At 38.4% G+C, this 23,209-nt stretch overlaps 1 protein-coding gene across 4 annotated transcripts in view; it reads left to right on the forward strand.

The window, feature by feature from the left end:
* Positions 1–23,209, forward strand: part of CDYL2 (chromodomain Y like 2) — a 220,652-nt gene that overhangs the window by 185,726 nt on the left and 11,717 nt on the right. For all 4 annotated transcript variants that reach the window (XM_027865326.1, XM_027865327.1, XM_027865328.1 and 1 more), the window contains 2 exons: positions 448–620; positions 20,914–21,124. In XM_027865326.1, the coding sequence (XP_027721127.1) occupies positions 448–620; positions 20,914–21,124 (384 nt within the window). The remainder of the gene's footprint in view (positions 1–447; positions 621–20,913; positions 21,125–23,209) is intronic.

Below are 23,209 nucleotides of genomic sequence, written 5' to 3' on the forward strand. Positions count from 1 at the left end.
ACTTAAGTGCCACCTTCTTCAAGAGACTTTTCCCACATCCCCCAGTTGTGAGTGTTTTCATCCACCAAAAATAACTGTTTATTTAATTTGCACATACTTTGTATCTAATTGTCTATGTAGGTGTTGGTTCCATGAGTAGAATGTAAGCTCCCGGAGGGCAGGAACGTGTTAGTTTTAGTTTTTATACCCCCAGCCCCAAAGCACAGTACCTGGCACAGAGGAGATGACTAATACATGCTTGTTGAATTCAATTGAATTAAATTAAGTTGAAACAAATGCAGTTATCACCACAGAGAAATACACAAAGTCATAATCACACAGCACCAGAAGGCCTTGACATCCAGGCTGGAGAATCAGTCATTATCCACCAGGCCTAATTCCTCCCTTTGTGAGATGGGTTGCAGCTGTGCTAAGCATGTCCCATTGTTTACTCTTCTCTGTACACAGATTATGAAGGAAGTGCGGAGAGCGTTGTGCAACGCGTCCACGGACGACAGCAAACTCTTGCTTCTCAGCGCGGTTGGAAGTGTGTTCTGTAGCGGCTTAGATTATTCCTACTTACTTGGCAGGTTGTCCAGCGACAGAAGAAAGGAGAGTACCAGGATTGCAGAAGCTATAAGGTGACCCACACTGACCCTGAGCTCTGTCTGCTCTGGGCCTGAGGACAGCCTCTGATTGACCAGGGTTCAGGGGGCACCTGAACAATACATTCGGGTGATAGTTTAAGGGGATACAAAGCAGTACGTTGGGGCTTGGTGACTGTTTTCCTTTTTTTTTTCCCACGTACAAATCTCAGTCCATTCTCAGACTGAAGTGCTCATTTGTATATCTATTCCTGTCCCTCTGCTCAACCACTTAAAATTCTTCTTTTTAGATGAAAATAAAAAGCCTGTGCTTTTATTTATTTATTTATTTTCCAAATTGACGGTGGCATTAATTCCCTGGGGGACAGACCTTGACCTTGTCGAACTCCTGTTAGGGGTTTTGTTAATCAGAGATGCCCAAAAGATTTGGTAGCTGTGATTCATAGCTGCTGGTCTGCTTGGCCCTGGGAGGGGCGGGGACCTAGAAGAACCTGTTCTGCCACTTATAGAACAGTCTTCTCTGCCTCCAGTGAGACAAGAATGACAGAGTTTCTGAGTAGGGGCCAGTTGCTGTACGAACTGATAAAAGGAGCTACGTTTTGACCTCAATGGGAGCTAAGAATTAGATCTAAGGCCAAGGTGGTCACCTGCAGGTTATGACCTTTTATTATACAGTTCATTACTATCTGGACCACATTGTGATCCCTGAACTATTATGCATAGTGAAATCCCGATGTAATGTGCTAAATAAGACTGTTTGGCCAAGATCAGCCTTGTACACAATGGATAGTCTTTGTCAAAGGGTTCTTTTGTATTTGTTCTCCTGATCAGGACCAGGGCTGGTGGGACAGTCCCAATAGCAGCAGCCCTCAGAATATCAGCAGGTAGACCACTTCTCCACAGTCAGGCAAGGAAGAGCACCAAGGTTCTGTGTAAGACTTGGTCCTAATTAGAGCCAGGAGAGGCAGGGGAATTCTGCTGATGATTGTGGGATTCCCCCAGCGTGTCCTGCTTTTGGGGGCTTTGTCTCCATGTCTTTATCGGTTTGGTGCCTCTGACAAAATCCATTCTTTCTTTTAGAGAAGTGATCCTGAAACTTTCTCACATGACATATTCTCACTATACCCCATTTCAACCTTCTTTTGGAAGGAGTTTGCATATTGTTGAGAGAGGAGAAAATAGAAACTTTTTTTTTCTTTTCTTCAACCCGGAGAAAACAGGTGACAATGGGGAGGAAGGAATGAGTTGTAAACTCTTAAATTTGGAAAATATCTTAGTGATCCTGTAGAACAAGCTCCTGCCTGAAACTTGGACACTTTGTCACCCAGTCCCCAGAGTCCATTTCTGCGTATTTTTTGAAGGTTATTCCTTAATATGAGCCCAAAGCAGTCTTTCTACAATTTCTTTCTTTTTTTTAAAATAAATTTATTTATTTTTAGTTTTCAACATACAATTTCTATCCATCATTCATAGTTCATTCCACTGGTGTCAGACAAAATAAGTCAATTCTCTCTCGTACCCAAGAACCCATCAGATTCTTTGTATTTGCTTTTTTAGCCCCTAAGACAATTAAAAATTTTTGCTAATTGATTGGTGACTATCATGTGCTCCTAATTTTTTTTTCTTTCTCAGACTAAACTTCCTTAGTTCCTTTAATCAGTCTTTATATGACATAGTCTCTAGTCACTCTAGGTTATCAACAACCCTCTTAAAATTTGGTGCATTAAGTAATAACAGATTTCTAAGTAAAGGTCACCTTGCTTTGAATCCTACTCTGTTACTTGCTTCCTGTAACCTTTGGTATATTATTTAGCCCTGTGGGCCTGAAGTCCAGGTGTCAGGCGATGAAGGCTTGAACCAGGGTGACGGCTATACGTGAGGAGAAGTCGATGTATTCAGGAGATGATAAGATAAAAACAATAAGACTTGGCGACAGATTGAATGTGTAGGGTAAGGTCGAAAGAACAGCTTAGAATGAAACTCAGGTTGTAAGCCTTGGTGACTGGGAGGAAAGTTAGAAAGAGGAGGTTTTTAGGAAGTAATGAGTTCTGTTCTGGACATGCTCAGTTTGAGATATCTGCAAGATGTCCAATTTAAGATGTCCAATAGACAGTTGGTTGATCCTGGCGGTCAGAAGAAAAGTTAGGGCTAGATAATGAATTCTGAGAAGCAGCTACATAGATATGATGATTGAATCCTTGGAAAGTGATGAGATTCTCACCTTGATTAGATCATATGAAAGGAGAAGAGAGGTCCCAGGAAAGATGCTTGGGGTAGGGTGTGGCTTGGACTCCAGCAAAGGAAACTGAGATTGATCCAGCTTCAATACTCAGCACCTTTTTAGCTTCCTCAGCTGTCTCTCCGCTCTGATTGGAGGGCTAGAGGGCAGAGCAATAACTCCTTCCAAAGCCTTCTTCTTTTATGGAGGGCTCAGAGCTTCCCATCTAAACTCTTTATTTTTCATACACTACTTTGCTTGGCAAACATCATCTGGTACCCTCTGGTGGCCGCTCCAGCCCCCTTTCAGCTTCCTTTTGGGTACTGTGTTTCCTATTAGACTGCAAGCTCCTTGAAGGTAGGGATTGCCTTTCTTTTTTCTTATTTTTATCACCAGTGCTTCACAGCATCTGTCACATTGTAGGCGCTCAATAAATGTTTATTGACCATGACTATAACTATGAGAAGGAGCAGTCAGGCATGTGGGAGGGGAACTGGGAGAAAGAAGTGTCATGAAAACCTAGAGAGTAAAAAGTATCCTGAAGAGAGTGATCAAAAATGCCAAAGTCTGCAGAGGAGTCAAGAAGGAGGGGCATTGAGGAAAAGCCATGACTTTTGGCAATGAAGAGATCATTGGTGCCTTTAGAGAGAGCAATTTCAGGTGAATGATGAGGTCAGAAGTTAGACTGCAAAGGGTTTAGAAGACAGTAGAAGGAAAGGAAATGGAGGTGCTAGTTGATGGCTTTCTTGAGGAGTGTAGCCATGAAAGGGAAGAGAGATACAGGATGATAGCTAGTGTGGATCAAAAGATGGAGGAGACATATCAAAGTGTATGTATAGATAGTAACTTTTATTGCGTAACACTGCATAAATTCTTTTCCAGAATGGTTAGACCAATTCATGGCTCTTGCAATGGCATATTAGTACTTCTGTATTCCCAAATCTCCTCCATAATTGAGTATTTCTATCTTTTACCATCTTTGCCAATTTGAGTGCTATAAGGTGATATTCCAATGTTGTTTCAATTTTAATTTCTCTTATTATAAGTGTTTTGAGCATTTTGTCACATAATTATTAATAGATTGTATTTCTTTCCAAATTACTTGTCTTAATGATGTTAAGTGTAGGTAAGTACTCATGACCAGCATACTGATGAAATTTCAGCCACAGCAACCTGTGAAACAAAAAATACAAAATGACTCTCAATCGTGTGCCGCCTTCTGATTCTCCTAGTGATGGTGCCAGGATGACATAAAATGTGGCAGAGAGTGCTAAGAATCACATAGTTTTTATACTTCCCACAGACTTTAGCTTGACTATTATTACTCTAGATATGTCCAGTGGCCAACAAATGTGCAGATAACTGGAGGAACAGAATCACATCAATCTTTATTTTATCAGTGTAAGTGAAACCAAAAGAAAAAAGGAAGTTATAGCCAAAGAAAAGATGGTGTAAGGTTTTCCTTAAAGAATGCACAAAGGAAATGGCAGAATTGTTTTTATTGTTTTATCATGTGCCCAAAGACATCAAGAAAAGTCATGTCAGTGGACTTTTGGTCATCTTGTATTGAAGAGCTCAGGATAAGTATTAGCAAAATAGACGACCAGGGAATTAATTGCAGTGTGTGCACCAACAATCTGTTGCAAAGGATGGAGAGGTAGAGAAATTTAATGAGGAATTCAGTAAGAGCCCCCAAATTAAATAAGCATAGAAAATTAGATCAGATGATGGTAGAATTATCAACTTAGAGTTGGAAGAGACCTCAAGGGCTCTCTAGCACAATCCTTTCATTTCCAGATGGGTCAAATGAGACCCAGGAAAATTAAGTGACGTGCCCCTAATCACATGGATGGTAAGCATCAGAGTCAAGTAGGATTTGAACCCAGGTTCTTTTACTTCAGAGCCAATAATTTTCCCACTACACCTTGCTTCTATGCAAAGGTGGGAGTCAATGAGAATGGAAAAAATATATTGGAAAACATGGATAAAGAAAAAGGAATGAGACAAGTCAAAGGCTTAAAGATTGCACAAAGGTATCACTGCTACATATCACGAATACATTCTTCAAGAATCACTGTACCCTCCACAAGAGTCTTCTCTGATTTCTCTGAAACTGTCCATTTGTCATTTTTAATGGCACAATGGTATTTCATTACATTCATATACCATAATTATGTCAGCCATTCCCTAATTGATAGGCATACCATTGGTTTCCAGTTCTTTGCCACTGCAAAAAAGATCTCCTATAAATATTTTTTGTGTAAATGTATCCTTTTCCCCTTTCTTGGTATTTTTGACATATAGGCCTAGTAATGCTATTAATAGATAATAATATAGTTAGCATTTATATGATGCTTTCAGGTTTTTTTACCCTCACAACTCTGAGAGGTAGATGCTATTATCACCCCCATTTCACACAGATGAGGAAATTGAGGCAAGCAAAATTTAAGTGACTTGTCCAGGGTCACATGATATGTATCTGAGACAGGATTTGAACTGAGGTCTTCCAGACTCCATCCATGTGAAGCACCCCTTACCACTGTACCACCTAAATGCCTCATAAATCAAAGAATATGAACAATTTGCTAACTTTTCAGGAACAGATAACAAATAGAACAAGTATCACATGGAGGGCAAAGGGAAAGATTGTGGTGAGCGTGGGCAGACTGACTGCAATTTATCAAAAGTGAGGAACTTTGAAGAATGACTGGGGAAAAAAAGATGTGTTGATCAAGGGAAAAGAATGAGAGATACCAAGTGGACAGCCCTCATGCTACATTGACATCCTTGTGCTGTGAGGAGAAATCAAAAATCCACTCAGCATGTGGAGTGGATCCCATGGGGTAAACTTCGATCAGGAAATGGACTAGTCACATAGGGTGGGCAGTTATGGATGGGTTGCCATAAGAATCATTGAAGGGAATGTCCCAATCAATGAAATAACAGATCCATTTGAGTATGTCAGCTGAATATTTGATCAAATCTCTTGACTATCTGTTGGTGAATTCTCATCAGTTTGTGCCAGTTCCATGTATATTAGAAAGTCAGGTGGTGGAGGGGAGAGAGTACTGGGCGTGAAATCAGGAAGACCTGAAGTCAGATCTAGACTGAAACATTTACTAGCTATGTGTCCCTGAGCAAGTCACTTAATTTGTTTGCCTCAGTTTCCTTGGGTATAAAAATAGCACCTGCCTCCTAGGGTTGTTGTGAGAATCAAATGAGATAATATTTGTAAAGTACTTAGCACAGTTTCTAGCACATAGTAGGTGCTAGATAAATATTAGTTATTATTATTATAGCTATATATTTTATATACACACATATACACATATTTGGATGTCAGACTTTTTATCAGAGATGTTTGATAGGAAGGTGTTTACCCCAAACTGTAATTTCTCTTCTTAATCTAGGTGTGTTAATTTTCTTCACACAAAACCTTTTTCATTCACCATAATCTAAATTGTCTATTTTGTCATTTGTAATTTTTTAAAATCTCCTCTCTATTTGAATTTTTTCCCTAACCATAGTTGTGAAAGTTGTGACCTTTTCTTATTGTCTATTCTTTTAAAATACATGCATACACAAAGGATTAATAATCTGGCCCAAAAGGGGAACTCATGGTGTGGAAACCCCTGTAAATTCAGATTGTCAGTTTTTATAAAATCCTAGGAACTTGCTCGAGGCATATAGAGGGAGATTAAATGATTTGCCAAGGGGAGCCATTGGTAAATTTCAGAGGAGAAATTTGAATCCAGGTTTTCCTGATTTCAAACTTAACACTGTATTCACTATTCCATACTGCCTCTCTGTATGTAAAAAAATAATAATGTGACTCTTTGCTTATATAGTTTATCCATTTGGAATTTATTCTCAAGCATAGGATAAGCCTATGGTCTAACTAACCCTATTTTCTTCCAAGCTGCTTTCCAGTTTTTATAGTAGTTGTTGTCAAATAGAAATTCCCTCACTTTGTATTTTCTACCCTGGGTTTATTGAGCACTGGGCAATTGCACTTATTTGTGTCTGGGTCTTGCTTCCACTGACCTGCTTTTCTATTTTTCAAAGAAATTTTTTGTAATTACTGTTCTATAATGTAATTTGAGATCTGGTAATATTAAACCTCCTCGTTCTAAATTTTTATGATTTTACAAGAAATCTTTGACCTTTTTCAAAACCTTTTAAATGAATTTTTAAAAAAAAATTTTATATAGTTCTATAAACTACCTTCTTGGTGGTTTGATTATTTTAAAGACAAATCTATACCTGAATTTTAAACCTATCATTTTTATTATATTGAGGAACCAGCCATCAATATTTATTTATGTCTTCCTTTATATAATAACAATAGTAGTAATAATAATAATAGGTAACATTTATATAGCATCCATTGTGTGCTTGGCACTGTGCTAAATACTTTACAAATATTATTTCATTTGATCCTCCCATAACCCTGGGAGGTAGATGCTATTATTATTCCCATTTTACAGATGATAATGAAGACAATTTGGTAGTTGTAGTTGTATATTTTATAACTTGAGGGTAATTTGGCAAGTTAAATCATGGATAATTTATTTTGTAGTTATTTTTAATAGAAATTCTCTTTCTAAGAGATGGAGTTCCACAACTTCACTTGTAATCAATGTAGTTACATTAATTGATGAGGTTGGTAAAGTTTTAAATGTGTGAATGAGGTGGTCTACATACTATGATTCCTTTCTGAGGCATGAACATTGGGTCAAATTTTGGTGGAGGAAGGGAGCATCATTAGGTAAACAAATATCAAGGAACTTCCTCAGTTACTCATTCCAGCTGCAAAACAGTCAACAGGCTTAGGAGCACCTTGAGGAAATAGAGATTTGCACCTGTAGCATGGGGCAACAAAAAAACAGAAAAGTGGGGAACAGAGATGGGGAGAGATATGGCAAGTGAGCCCCGAAGGAGTGCTACATTTCCTCCCTATATGAACCATGCTATTCAAGAGACCAGGCCAGTAGTAGAAAATAGATCTAGCAGGGAGCAGATAAAGACACACTGAGGAAAAACAGAGACACAGATAGATATAGAAATATAGACTCCCCAATGAAGAAGCCATTTCAATGGGTGTTAGCCCTTAAACAAGAGATGAGTGCCAGCTATGAATCAAAGAAAGGATTTTCACTAACAAGGAGCTGAGAATTCACCTTTTGACCAAATGTATTCTCTGTAATTAGAAGCAACCCTCCCATCTACCTATGTGTAATTGTAGGGGATGGAAACCCAAACTTTTAAAGAGAATGTTTGTACCAATTATTCTTACCAATACCATTTTAGTAAATGCCCTTTACTTAAAAAATTGCTGTCCACTTGCTGTTGGAAATCATACCAATGGGGGCTATGAACTCTTAGGCTACTACTCTTATTCTGAAAGGAAACAGCAGTCATCTGGGGACCACAACCTTCAAGTGAGTGGGAGTTGGAAAAGTAGTCCCAAAAGAGGTCCTATACTATCTCTTTCTTCTTTGTTTTTATTGTGCTTGTTCGTGTTAAATACAGAAATGTAATAATTTTGATGGATTTATTTTGTGTCCTACTACTTTACTAATGCTATTAATAATCTCAAATTGTCTTCTAGATTGATTCTCTAGGGTTTAAATAACTTTTCCTCCTCTTTGACAATGTTTGTTTCTTTAACTTCTTTACCATTATAGCTGATATTTCTAGTTCTATGCCAAATAATAGTGAGTATCACTGCTTCACTCTGAGCATATTCAAAGAATTTGCAGTTTTCCTTTATTTCAAATAATAATACTTTTAAATTTTAGGTAAATGCTTTTTATCATATTAAGGACTCCTGTCCTACCATATCTATGCTTTTTATAATTCTTCATATAAATGATTGCTGTATTTTGCCAAATGTTTTTTTCTTCTTTCATTGATAAAATCTTGTCCTTTTTTGCTGCTTTTGTTATTTTTATGATTATTAACTCTAGTTGTCTTCCTCGCGGTGAACAATTGCTGCATTCTTGATTTGAATCTAAATTGTTCATAATTAATTATTTTTAGATTTATTCCTAGAGTATCTTCACTAAAATTTATTCAAAAGTTCTGAATCAGTATTCATTAGTGAAATTGGTCCATTATTTTCTTTTCCACTTTATAGCTCCCTGATTTGGGTACCTGAACTACATTTGTCTCATCAGAGGAGGTTGGTAGAGTGCCTTCTTTCTCTATTATTGAGAACAATTTATATATCATAGGGATTAAATGTTCTTAATATGATAAGTAGAACTTATTTATAGATCTGGTCAAACCAGGAAATTTCCCCTTTTAGTAGTTCACTTATGTCTTTTCTTTATGGATTTCCTCTTGTGAATCTGGGTTGTTTAGAATATATGTCTCATGTTTTGTTAATTTGGATATTTTATATTTTGGAGCTAGTCATCCATTTCCTCTAAGTCTTCAGTTTTGCTGGTGTATAATTGAGTATAATAGCGTTTAATAATTTTCTCTTTTTCTATTCTGTTTGGACTCAACTACATTCATTTTTCAGTTAACTAATGGTTTATCAATTTTGGTAATGTTAAAAAAAAGTTGTTTTGTTTCTTAGTTCAAAAGTTCTTTTGTTTCAAGTTTTATTTTTTATTTTCAAAATTTCTTCATTTGTCCGTGTCTTAGAGTTAATTTGTTACTTTCTAGCTTTTAACTTGCACATGCAATTTATTAATCTTCTGTATTTTGTTAACATATCTTTTCAGAGAGATAAATTTTCCTCTAAGGACGCTTTAGCTGCATCCCATATATTTTGGTATGTTGTCCCACTGTTACATTCTTTTTAAAATAATTATTTATTGATTCTATGATTTGTTCTTTGACCCACTCATTATTTCGGATGATATTACTTATTCTTCATTAAGTCTAGATCTTTTGTTCATTTTTCCTTTACTGATAACTATTTTTCACTCTGTCATGGTCTTTAAGGGACCATTTAATATTTCTCCCTTTATGCATTTATTTGTGATTTCTTAATATCCTATCACATGATTTTTTGTGGTGGTACCATGTAATGCTGAAAAATAAGAAAGCCTTCTAATAATCTTATTTAGAAATTATAATGGGTCTCTCAAATCTAGTTTTCCCAATGTTTCATTCAGACCTATACTTTCCTTCTTGTGCACCTTTCTATTAGATTTATTGAACTCTTAAAGGGGAAAACTAAAGTCACTGACAATTAGTCACTATCAAGGTATTTTTGTATTTTAGTTAGCCTTTCCTTTAAGCATACCATTTTGTGCATCCCTATTTAATAATGATTGTTCCCTTATATATTGTATTGTTTATTTATCTGTAGTGCCTTTAAGCAAAAGATAATTTCCCTGCTTGTCACTGTTGTTAGTATATATATTTTACTATTACCTTATCCCAAACTATGATTAAAACCTCTGCTTTTTTGAAATCACCTGAACCATAATAAATTTTGTTCCAAATTATTGGGTTCTTCTTTCTGTTTCTCACAACATCACCCTATCTCTCAGTCTGGGTGACATTCATTTGTTCTTTCGCCTTTCAAGAAGTACTAATTCAGGATTGTTGTCTTCTGTACTCTTTTCCCTTCTGTGACACTGGAATCCAATCACCTATTCATGAGCTTTGCACATAAATATTTTTTTACAAGGTGAGACTTTTAGAAGACTGTAGCTTGCTGCCTCCTTTGCCAGTCCAGAAAAAGAGTGTGATTCCCACCTCAATCTCCCCAAACCCCTTCCCTATCTCTCTGAGAAAACATCCTCTGTTTAGATTAATTTCTAGAAGACTTATTGAAAAAGGGAGGGTAGGGAGAGTGAAATGCAGCATGATGGATTTGACAGTGAATTTGAAGTCAGAATCCAAATGGAGTCCAGATTCTGCCACTCAATCACCTCCACTCCTTGCTGTTCTATCTCTCTGAAACACTGTATACTTCCCTCCCTTATCCAAAAATGATTTTTTAAAAAAAGCTTTAGCACAAGATCTCTTAAATATATACATGAATCTTTTAACTTGATTCTCCTCTCCATTCCGTTCAACCTTTAGCTTCCTAGGTTTTGTCCATGAGTGTTCTCTCTATGTTTTTTTGTTTTTGTTTTTGTTTCTAATATCTACATAAGATGAGATTTCTAAAGAGGAATTGTTTGTCTCCTCCTTTGTTCATGGTGGGCATATGAGTGTACTTCTGAATTCCTCTCTATCTTCTCCCCCATCATTTCACCTCTTTATTTAAATAATCTTGGTCTGTGATACCCCATTCTAAGAAATGGTATTTTCAATTCTCCCTTTCACTTTCTTCTCCCCTCTTTGCTTGTCCCCATTTTTTGAGCTTTATCTATTTATACATTCTCTCTCTTTGTTCTTTAAATGTTCCTCAAAGTGAGTTAAAAAAATCGTAATAGTCTTCTTCTTGAAACATGTTAACATCAATTTATATGCTTAGTCTTTTATGCTATGTGTACTTGTTTAGTTTTCTTAAATTTATTTTAATTAATTTGCATGTCACCTCTGCCTTTTTCAGTAGAAATGATTCATATTAATCCCTTTTGCTGACAATCAATCTTCTTTAACTGATGAATTAACTCAGATTTGCAGGATATTTCGGAGGACAAAGGCTATTCAAAAAAAACAAAGAAGCAATTTCCTTTGCCTTTTGTAATACCATTACAGCCTTTCCTTTCATTACCTGTGGACTAGAAATAATCTTGCATTTCTTGGACTGCTCTTTTTTTGGATTGTGAAGAGAGCCCTCTTGGCTTTATGCAAATACTATTTAATGTTGAAGTTCTAGACTAGAGCTTCACTACAACATTTCTAGGTGAGTCATTTACTACTGTGTGACCTTGGTCAAATTGAACCTTACTAGTCCTCGGTTTCTTCATCTGTAAATTGAGGAGATTGAGAGATGATCTCTGAATCTATGCAGTTCTGTGAATTTGGGCTTTCTATGTCAGAGATCTCGGATTCTCCAAATATATACTTTATTCTCTCCTTCCAGTACTTCTCTTGGCAGTTACCCAGTATGATTTCCCAAAATATGTTATTTAGGCATTTTATTTCATTGTATTTTTCTGGGGACTAATAATTTTAGATGATTTTGGCTGGATTCTTCATTTAAGGTGAGCTGCTTTAGTTTACAGAAATCTTAAACACTCCCAACTTTTTTTTCTTATGTTTTAATGTAGTTTCTTACATCTCTGCATTTTTGAGTTTCAATTTTTTTTTGTTTGTCCTTTTGATTTTTTCTTTAAAAGCTCTAATTTCCATCCTTATTTCTTCCTTCATTGTTGTTCCACACCTTTCTATAAATTCTTGAAGTACTTTCATCATTATTTTTCTGGCAGTCTTGTGACTGTATTTTCCCTGTCTTCTGGAGTTTTGGCATCATTTCTTTTTACTCTATAATATTTATTTCTTTTCTTGAGTCTTCTCTTTAGTTGTTTACTCTTTTTAAAATCTATTTGATCATTTTCTAGGCAGTTTTCTTTTATGTTAGATTCTTTCTGATTCTTTTGTTTGTTGAAATTAATTTACTTTATCTGGCAAAGTTTTTTGCTCTTTTATGGTGCTGGAGGTGAACTGAGTTTAGACTGAGCCATCTAGCAGGAAGTCAGATAGAAGTCAGATAGCTCTAATTACTAAGGTATTTTCCTTGTAGTGAACCCAAATCCACAACTTTACAACTTCCACCCATTGTTCATAATTCTGCCTTCTGGGTCCAATCAGAAAAAATGATCATCTCTCTTCCACATGACAATCTTTCAAACACTTGAAAACAGATATTATATCATTCCTAAGTGTTCTCTTCGCTAGGCTAAACATCTCCAGCTTCTTCAATTATTCAAATTATTGCATGCTCTCCAGTCTCATCACCATCCTGGTTATCCAGGATTTAATTTAATTTAACCATAACATTAGATGTCATGATTGTGGGCAGTAGTGGATTTTAGTAATAGGTTGAGTAGGTCAGTTTTCTTTTAGTAGGATGACTGAGATAGGACTTTGTTAGTAGGATGGGTAGAATGAGACTGTTAGTAATATAGGAAGGATAGGGCTTTGTTAGTAGGATGGATAGTATAGGGCTTTATTTTTAAGAGATGTAGAATCGAGTTCTGTAAGCCGAAAATATAGGACAGACTCCTTTTTAGGCGTTTGGGTATCACAATTCTCTCACTAGGAAAGGTAAAATAAGATTTTAGTAGTAGAATAGCTGATGTAGGAACTCATTCAGAAACGTGTTAAGTCTTTTAACCAAACATTCTTGACGCCTGAGCAAAAATAGCCAGCCATTTTCAGTGTTTTGAGATCTCCTTTACTTCGGGGCCACCGTTTTGTAAACTATCCTTAAAAACTGATTTAATCATCACACCCAACTACAGGTATCATTGTGATCACTTTCTCCATCTTCACAGTAGATACTGAACAAATCAGGTGTCAAGGCAGTTAGAATGATATTTATGTTTCAGTGAATCAGTGATTCAAATTGATAAACATTCATTAAATGCCTACTATATGAAAGGCACTGGGAGAATAGGGATGAAATTAAAATCTAGACTCTGCCTTCAAGAAGCTTGTATTCTATTGGGGGATTGACAGATAATTAAGTGCATGATGATTTGAAGAGGGAGAGAGTACTGAATGGAAAGGCTATTTATGGGGAGATGGCACCTGAGTTAAACCTTAAAGGTTTCCATCTAAGGATTCTAAGAGGAAGAGGAAGGAGTTTATTTAAAGTGGAACATGGGGCAATGAGTTCAGAGAACACAAAATAGATCAGTTTGGATAGAGCATAAAATGTGCAAAAGGGAGGAATGTGGAATAAGCACTATTGCACTGATGTGCACTCTTTCTCCACTGGTACAGGTTGCAACCAACTTTTGTCTTCTCATTCTTTATATTTCGTCTTTATGTCTTTTCCTAAGCCTCCGATAGCAGATCTACTCAACACGATGGAAACCTCCATCTATTTTTTCTAATATATTCCATGACTGTAAATATAAGTCTTGGGATACTGATCTGTTAACTCTTATTGTCGTTACTGGATCAGCCCACATTCTTTCCCAGTTACAAAAGTATACATTTCCTATATTATTCCTTTCATACCATTTCTTGCATTCCCATCATTATAATGCACTACAGTCTACTCAAGCCTGCCATGTGTCTGTCCATTGCTCTTTGGGCCATCCATCATTTTTATTCTTCAAAGAGTGAATGTTCCATGATTCATAGACACAGAACACTAATAGAACAAGCTTGATGGTAAAAATATGGATTTTTGTTTTGGTGAACAACCTGGGATGAAGCCATGTGATTTTACAAATACAATCTAACCAGCTTTCTTCTGGGCTCAGTTTATTGTGCATTCGCAGTGCTTGTCTGATTCGTATATATTAATGGACTAGCTCAAGTCTTCCAAGTTCATGATGTAGTCTGGAGAATAGGAATTCTTGCTTGTTTATTTCCCTATGTGCATTGAGTGGTTGTAGATCTTACAAAGGATGTTTGTAGAATATCATTTATATAATATAATTTGTAAATAGAAGTATCTGAAGCAACTTACTGTCTATGGAGGATCCTACTTCCACCCATCCTCAGTGACTGTGGTGTCACATCTTTGTCAAGTATACTTCTCCCTGTTTTATATGCACAGAAGCCACAGTTTTGTAGGAGAGCCTTTAGTGACATGTTGCTTTACTAAGTCAAACTGTTTTTATATTATCAACAAAAATAAACAGTGGGAATCTTGTATTCTCTACACACTGTAGCTGATTATGCAACCATGAAGATAAGAGATGCTGTAGAAAATTGTTTTTTTAAAAACCTGCCTGTTTCCCTTCTCATGTTTTCATTGAGGATATCCTCAATACATGGGTAGCTCATTCTCATCAAACTTTTAGAGATGAGAAAGTAAACATGTTATTGGTGTTCTCTAGGTCATAAATTTTTAATAATAATCTAGGACTTTTTTCATTCATTCAGTGTCTTCCCTTCTTTCAGATATCTTGAACATCTGTCTCTCAGTGCTTTCAAAATTATGTTGTCTCCACATGAATTTATTCAGTGTATACTTTATGTGGTCCAGCTGCTATTCTAATCTTCATCTTCTTTTCACTATCCTTTCTGTACCAAGGACAGAGGTGTTAAGAGTCCAAAAGCAGTGCATCTAGGGTCACTTATGATGAAACTAATTTTTTAATTAATTTTTTAAAATTAAATTTAATTTCATTCATTACATTTTAGGTTATGAACTGTCTCCCTTCCTCCCTTCCCACCCCATACTAGAAAAGGCCACCATTTGACACAGATTTATAAATATATGTAAAACCATACTATGCATACTTCTCTTTATCAGTTTTCTGGAGGTGGATAGCATCTTCCTTCATAAATCCTTTGTAGTTGATTTGAGCATTTATAATACCCAGAATAACTTGGTTATTCACAACTATTCTTCGAACAATATTGCTGTTACTGCATACAGTGTTCTCTTGGTTCTACTTATTTCACTTTTCATTATTTCATGCAAGTCTTTCCATATTTTTCTAAAATCAAACAGCTCATCATTTCTTACAGCACAGTAGTATTCCATCACAATCATATACCACTACATGTTTAGCCATTCCCCAATTGATGGGCATCCCCTGTATTTCCCGTTCTTTGCCACTATAAGAGAGCTGCTATAAATATTTTAGAATATATACTTTTCCTTTTTCCCTAGTCACCTTGGGAAACAGATCTAATAGTGGCATTGCTGGGTCAAAGGGTAATTAATATATGGTTTTATAACTCTTTGGGCATAATTCCAGATTGCTCTAATAGAAATTATCATAATCCTCAGAGAAATCAGAATGAATGATTCTGATTTATTTAGAATAAATATCACAGGTATTTATTTTTAAATCCTTTACGGTTCTGCTCTGTTGCCTCATCATGGCATGGAGATGAACTTGGATTCTCAAAGTTTAATTCAACAGAATTCAGTTTCTGGATGGTCCAGTTAAACTAGACAGGCTTTGAAGATGAGCCTGGTGATAGGTTGTGCTTCTCTCATGTGAGGACTACCCTTGCTGATTTCAGAGATTGATTCCCCACATTAGCTCTGGTCTCAAAAACTTACTATGTGACCCTGGGCAAACCACTCAGCCTTCATCTGCCTCATTTTCTTTAACTGTAAGGTGGGGATAATAATAACACTGACCTCCCAAAGTTATGGGGAAGATCAATGAAATAACATCTATAAAGCCCTTTGCAAACCTTAGAAGATCTATATAAAAGCTAGCTGTGAATAAGTATTTGTTGGATTAGTTGCTAGCTGACATCTATAAAGTATTTTACAGAAAGATTGAGCTGCTTGGACTGAATCACTTGTTTTGGTGCCAAAAGGTTCAATGCTTAATTAGTTCGTAATAGAGCAAAATTTTGAGTTGGCTCTAGATTTTTTTTCTCTTTGGATAATTCTTCAGGCCTTTGCGTTGTGACCGTGCAGCTATCCCTTTATCCTTCCCCAAGTTAGTGTTGATGGTGCTTATGCCAGAGTGGCCTCATAAATAGCCAAAGCTATAGAAACCTCCCACTGCAACCAAGCACTTGCACTCGGACTTAGCCCTCTCTCTCAATGTTTCCCTCTCAGGCTAAGACTTCCCACATTCCTACTTGTTTCTGTTGTATTGTCAAGAAGAAAGCTTGGTTTGATTCTGGTGGATCAAGAGGAAAACATGTAGGTGACTTGGGGTTTGGGCAGTGGGGAAGAGTCAGTAAAAAAAAAAGTCGTCCAGTTGTGACATGCTGAGGTTTATAGATGACATATCCTGCTTACTTTGGTAAAGTTGAGGTTTAAAAACCGGCCTTTTAAGAGAGGGAATGGATAGATATGTCTAGAAGCTCAGAATTTCCATGGCTTATGAGCACTTCATTGAAAATGCTAATGATGTTGACCTGAGGAAGAAACAGAATCATGGTTTGAGCAATTCTCCATGTTGAAAGGAGACTAGAACTAATGAGATTAAAAAAAATAAGAAGGAAGGAGAGAGACATGGAGAGAAGCAGACAGAAAGGCAGATAGATGGATAGAGCCAGACAGACAGACAGACGGATAGGCAAATAGGACACTTATTGAATACTATGTGCCAGGAAGTATGTTAATAACTCAGGATACAAATTCAAGCAAGGAAAGATAACATATAAAAGATAGCTGGAAGGGGGAGGAAATACACTTAACAATATGTGGTGGAGATGGCCATGAAGTGTTGTGGAGGTTTGGTGGTCAAGATAAGGTAAAAACTCCCCTAACAGAGCCCAGCATCTCATGGGCAGGGTCCAAGCTTCTGGTTGGAGGAGGATAGGGGTTATGGCCAGAATAGAGGTGGCATGGCGTGGGGATGGCCAGAAATGATGCAGAGACAGATATTGGACTGGATGAGCTCTTTACATTCCCTTCCAACTCTGACATTCCACGAGTCTGGGATCTAAGGCCTGGCCTGTTAGTGGTCTTGATTCAATGTTATGTTTCCACTCTTGTCCTACAATCTTCCTTTATGCCTTATCATGGTGTGAAGGTAACCTTGGATTCTCAGAGTCTTTGCCAGCAGGACGTGAGCTCTGGCAGGCCCTCCTAAGCTGGACGTGCTTCAAGCAGCCCAGTGATGGATTATATGTTGGCTGTTGGAAGAACAGCTTAACTAAATGTGCAGAGGCTCGTCCCCAGACAGTTATCTCCCAGAGGATAAAATTTTTGGTCACGACTCATAGTGACCATCCCCTAGGCGAAGGAGGGGTAGTGATTTGCATTGGTGGAGATATTTTCCACGTTAATAACATCTGGATTTTTGAAGCATCAACTTCAGAAACATGTTCATTGGTGGGAATCAAGAGGGTCATCAATAGGGTTTAATCATTAGGGTTTTAGAAAGTGCTTCAGGTAGGAGGCACTTCCTGATACCAGGTCTTCAGTGTTACAGGGGAAGGCAAGGATGTGTACCAGGTGCTAAATCAGGAACAGAGCCCCTTCCCAGAGTTGATGCCATGCCCAAATAGGAACCTTCTGTGCATGAACTGAGATTCTGAGACCTGCTGCCTCATTCAAAAATACTTTTTCCTTATGCTTCTGAAACTTAACTTGCCCAACTCTAAGCAGGCAGGCCAGTATTCCTCAGAATTCTAACTAGATGGAGCCCAAGCCAAAGGCTAAAGAGAAAAAGGTACACCTGATGGTATCAAATATAAATCCTGTGGCATCAGGCAGGTCTGTGAATAGTCTGCCATTGGCATGCCAATGCATGCCATAGTTAATGTCAGGATCAGGGATTACTGTAAGTGTGCATAGGGTATGGGACAAGTTTGCCATAGAACATCATGAACACCTGGCCATCAGTGTAGTCTCAGTGATTTCTTCCAATGCAGTATCTCGAGTTTTTTCCTTTATCTTTTGCATTCTCAGTACCTTTATTTTTAATATACATATATATATATGTGTGCTTTAATCCACTGCTTGTGATGAGAGAAGAAAGTGGGATGTTCTGAACACAAGAGAATAGTACATCGAGTGGTAGTTGTCAAAACCACAGGTTGGTTTCTAGATTGAAAGGAATTGAGGTGGTTTGAAATATTGCTAAAAAGACATAGACTTTCATCAACAACAAGCTGCTAACAATGGCAGTAACACCCATTTGTGTATAGCCAAAGGACCCATGAGGAGTGGCCATGTGACTCAGTGGAGTTTCTGCCAGCAACCCCCAGATGTGATGGAGTGCCCCCATCTTTGTGGCTGCAGTCTGTGCCCTCCTGTTCCATTCAGTGTCATCCCCATTCTTTAAAATGGTGCCACACGCTTTGTGTGTGTGTGTGTGTGTGTGTATGTGTTTGTGTGTGTTCGCACACATGTGTCGCACTCAGAGATGTAGGTCTTTGGCCCAGGGCAGAGCCATTGTCTGGATCAAGGATGATTGGGGAAAATGTTGAGCTTTGTGATTTTCCATGTCCTTAAACTACTCAATAGTTACTCTTCACTATTTATCAGTTTATCAGGTTCCATCATTTCCATTGATTTCCCCTCTTTTAACTGTTTTTCTCTTTTTAATGCCCTAGTGTGCCTGCTATTATGGCCTTTTTATCCCATTCTAAGAATCTTAGACACTAAACTTATTGACAGAATGAGACAGAATCTCATTCAGTTTGTACCCCCTTGATCTCTTTTACTTTATCAATCCCCAAATCATGTACATAAAGAACTCCATCCAGTGTAAGCGTAGGGGTGCTACCAGATCCATATGTGTGTGTGTGTGTGTGTGTGTGTATGTGTATGTATGTATGTATGTATGTATGTATGTATGTATTGACCTGAAGATACTCGCTATATAGCCATAGGCCCCACATTGTGGCCCATGTCATAAAACACTCTAGTTGTGGGAAATACAGTTTAGGAAGTACATTATTAAATTGGAGAGAATTGTGAATGGACTAGAGACCCTGGCAGTATGAGAATTGAATTGGTTGAATGGTCTAGAGATGATTGGTCTAAAAAATGACTTTTTAGGATTCTTTAAATAGATGAAGAACTATTGTATGAAAGAAGGATTAACTTCCTTCTGCTTGGCCCCAGAGGGTGGAACTACAGTAATAAATAGAAGTTGCCTTGATAATAATTTGACTCCAGTGCAAGGAAGAATTTCCTACTGATTAGACCCCTCTCGCGGTGGAATGGGATGCCAGGCAAGATACCGTCATCAGTAGAGATTAGATGACTTGGCATGTATTTGATGGAGGGGATTCTTGCTCTGGGGTAGAGATTAGGAATAATGTCTAAGGTCTCTTTGAGTTCTGGCATGCCATGATTCTCTGGTTAATACACAGGTGTATAGAGTCAAAACCTAGCATGACCAAGGAATGGTGGATTTTTTTTTCTTCTGAGAAATTTACATGATGATAATCACTTGCTCACTAAAAAGTGTTTCTACAAATTGCTTTTTAATGACACTGTGAAACTGGGAAATGAAACAAACATCCCTTTGGAAATTAAGTCATCAAAGGATTTTATCATTGGAAGGATTTTGGAGGTCATTTAGTCTAGGCTTCTATCCAATTCATAGATCTCTAATAAAAAATCATCCAGCTGCTGCTCAAATACTTCAACTCATTGGGCTCTAGCTACATATTAAAGAAGCCCATTTAGGGCATGTCAGTCAATTGATAGATAGGCCAGTCAACAAGCATTTATTAAGCACCTAGTATGTGCTAAGGGCATCTAGGTGGTGCAGTGGACAGAGTCAGGAAGACCTGAATTCAAATGTGGCTTCAGATACCATCTGTGTGACCCTAGGCAAGTCACTTAACCCTGTTTGCCTCAGTTTCCTCATCTGTAAAATGAAGTGGAGAAGAAAATGTCAAACCCCTCCAGTATCTTTGCCAAGAAGACCCCAAATGGATTCAGACATGACTGAAACAGCTAAACAACAGAAGGAAAAAATACCCTCATTTTAGAGACAAAAAATTATTAAACAACAACAAATTATGTACTACGTACTGCGCTAAGTGTTGGAAGATAGAAAGATGGAACCATTGACCTTGAGGAGTTTACATTCGCGTCTTAACTGTTAGGAAATTTTTCAAGTAGAATGTGCCTTTCTGTGACTCCTCTCCAGAGTTCTGTCCTCTGAGGCCAAGCAGAACAGGTCAAAGACAACTATTTTGTCCCCTAAAGGTCTTTTCTTGTAAGTCAAATATCCCCAGATGATTCGACCAGTCTTTTTGTAGTGCAGTTTCGAGTTCCTTCACTACCCCAACTGTTCTGTGGGCCTGTTCCAGCTCGTCAGTGTCTTTCCTAAAACGAGGCCTGACTTCAGACAGCCGAGGATGATGGAGCTTCCCTCGCTCTGGTTCTGTTAATGCAGGCAAAAAGAGATTCAGAAAGGAGCTCAGGGAAAGGCCATAGATCATCCCTTCTAGTCTGTTCTGAGGGCTTCCATCCCCTCAGGAATCTCAGAGAAAGCTGAGGATCCTGCATTATTCTCACTCGATTCTAGGTGGCAGTGGTACCTAGCAAAGGTTAGAAATAGGTCGCAAATTCACCTCTGTAAGAATATCATCTCTTTTTTTATGTTTTTTTTTTAATTTTAGGGATTTTGTGAGAGCTTTTATCCAGTTTAAGAAGCCAATTGTGGTTGCTATCAATGGGCCTGCTCTGGGGCTGGGCGCGTCTATCCTGCCCCTCTGTGACATCGTCTGGGCCAGTGAGAAGGCCTGGTTTCAGACACCATATGCAACCATACGCCTCACTCCTGCCGGATGCTCCTCGTATACATTCCCACAAATCCTCGGTGTTGCTCTGGTAAGACTCTTTGTTTTGTGATTGTCTTAATGATCTTTGCCATCACCTGATTGTTTTTTCCTGTTCATTATTGATTAGTTGATATTGATCAACTGTTGGACATGGGGGGTAGGGAACTGAATTTAGATTCTGCTTCAGATGCTTGATCGGTATGTGACACTGGGCAGGTCCCATAGCATCTCTCAGCCTCAGTTTCCCTATCTGTAAAATGGGAATAAAAAACAGTACCTATTTCCCAGGGTTGTTGTGAAGAACTGATGAGACATATGTAAAGTGTTTTGCAGATGTTAAAGTGACAGATAAGGCAGCTCCTATTTCTGTAATGTTTTATAATTTACAAAGAGCTGTCCTCCCAGTGACCCTGCCACGTAGGTAGGTTGAGTAATGCTAGCCTAATTTTACAGCCCAGGAAGTCAAAGTTCAGAGAGGATGGAGTGACTTGTTTGTGCTGACCTTGTATCACAACTAAGGTTCAGACCCAGGCCTGCTGACCTACAGTCAGGTACATTTTCTACCACATCTTAACTTTTCTTATTCAGGGTTCGAATGAGCCTCTGATCACATTGTTACCTTGCTATGAAGTTGTACATGCAATAGACCCTGGCTGGTCTTCCCCAAGTATGCCAGGAGAACCTGTCACCCAAGACACAGGGTTGCGCTACCACTTATGGACCGCCCCCCCCCAAACAGTCTCCTGAATCTTCCAGGCCACATAGTACCTTTACCTGCCTCCTGCTCAGCTGCGTGGCCTCTGGGCTGAGCTGTTCCTCAGCAGTCCCCAGTACTTCCAACACCCCCCGCAGCTAGCCATCCTGTCCTAAGCCTCCCTCCAGACTCCCTGCAGGGTACTGGGCTGCTTCAAACCCCTCTTTGAGATGGGGCACTCAGTCTCACTCCATACTTTGCTGCTGGTAACTGTCTTGTGACTCCATGGTAAATATGTCTTATAAATGACACTCAAGGACTAGGAACCCAAGTGTGCCACCAGCACTAGGCTCATACCCCAGTCCCAGAGAGAAAAATGGAGTAATCCCACCACTCTGAAGAGTGTCGTTATCTGGGCCCTGCTTGTGTTAACTAACGTTTGTATAGTGGTTTAAGGTTTGCAAAACATTCTACTAATATTATTACATCTTCACAACAACGCCACGAAGTAGGTGCTATTACAATGTCCCATTTTATAGTTGAGGAAACAGAAGTTAAATGACTTGCCCAAGGTTACATAGCTTATAAGTGCCTGAGGCTAGATTTAAACTCAGATCTTCCTAATTGCAAGTCCAGCACTCTATTTACTGTGCCTCTTATGCTTTTTTGATTCCTTTGAAGAAGGGAGAAAGTACTAATAACTTAGGAAATCAGAACAGGCTTCATATAAAAGGAAGCACTTGAACTGTCAGCTTCGAAGAAAGGTAGAGATTCTATAAAGTGGAGATGAGAAAAGAGCACTTCCAGTCATGCTGCAACCATCTGGCCAAGATTCTTTGGAATAGTTCCAATTATCAGGTGGTTTAAATTGAAACTAAAATTAGCCTCTCTGCCCCCTTTGCCCTCTCCTCCCATCTCTGCTCTTTGGGGCCCAGACAGAACAAGTCTGAACCCTCTCCCATGTGCGGTTTGAAGATGCTTCGTGGCAGCCTTCTTTCTCCTCAGGCCAGGATGGACAAAGCAGGAGTCCCTGCATGGTGTCTGAAATCTTCAGCTCCTCCCTTTTCTGTTCCTCCATGGTAAAGGAGAGCCTGGGCACTGGGGGAGGCAAAATGGACATTTTCTGCGGATGCTCAGCTGTTTGACAGGCAGTTAGGCATTCCCACCCATCACTCTGCATACCTGCAGTATGCTCTGCCCTGGTGCATCGCCAGTGGACCGTTTCGTGTGCCAGGCTCATTATTTGTTAAGAAGAACTCTCTTCTTCTCTGACATTTTTATAGAAAGATAATGTCTCAGTGGCTTAGGTGGGAGGAATGCTTAACACTGCTGAGCCTGGGAAAATCATGCCCACCTGGGGAATACTCAGTGGGAGGGAGCATAGAATGGGGCGGGGGAAGAGAAACCATCAAATCCTGGCTGTGCCATTTGCTGGGTAAC

The sequence above is a fragment of the Vombatus ursinus genome, unplaced genomic scaffold (assembly GCF_900497805.2).
Source record: "Vombatus ursinus unplaced genomic scaffold, bare-nosed wombat genome assembly UNPS02014778.1, whole genome shotgun sequence".
In the NCBI taxonomy this organism is placed as follows: domain Eukaryota; kingdom Metazoa; phylum Chordata; class Mammalia; order Diprotodontia; family Vombatidae; genus Vombatus; species Vombatus ursinus.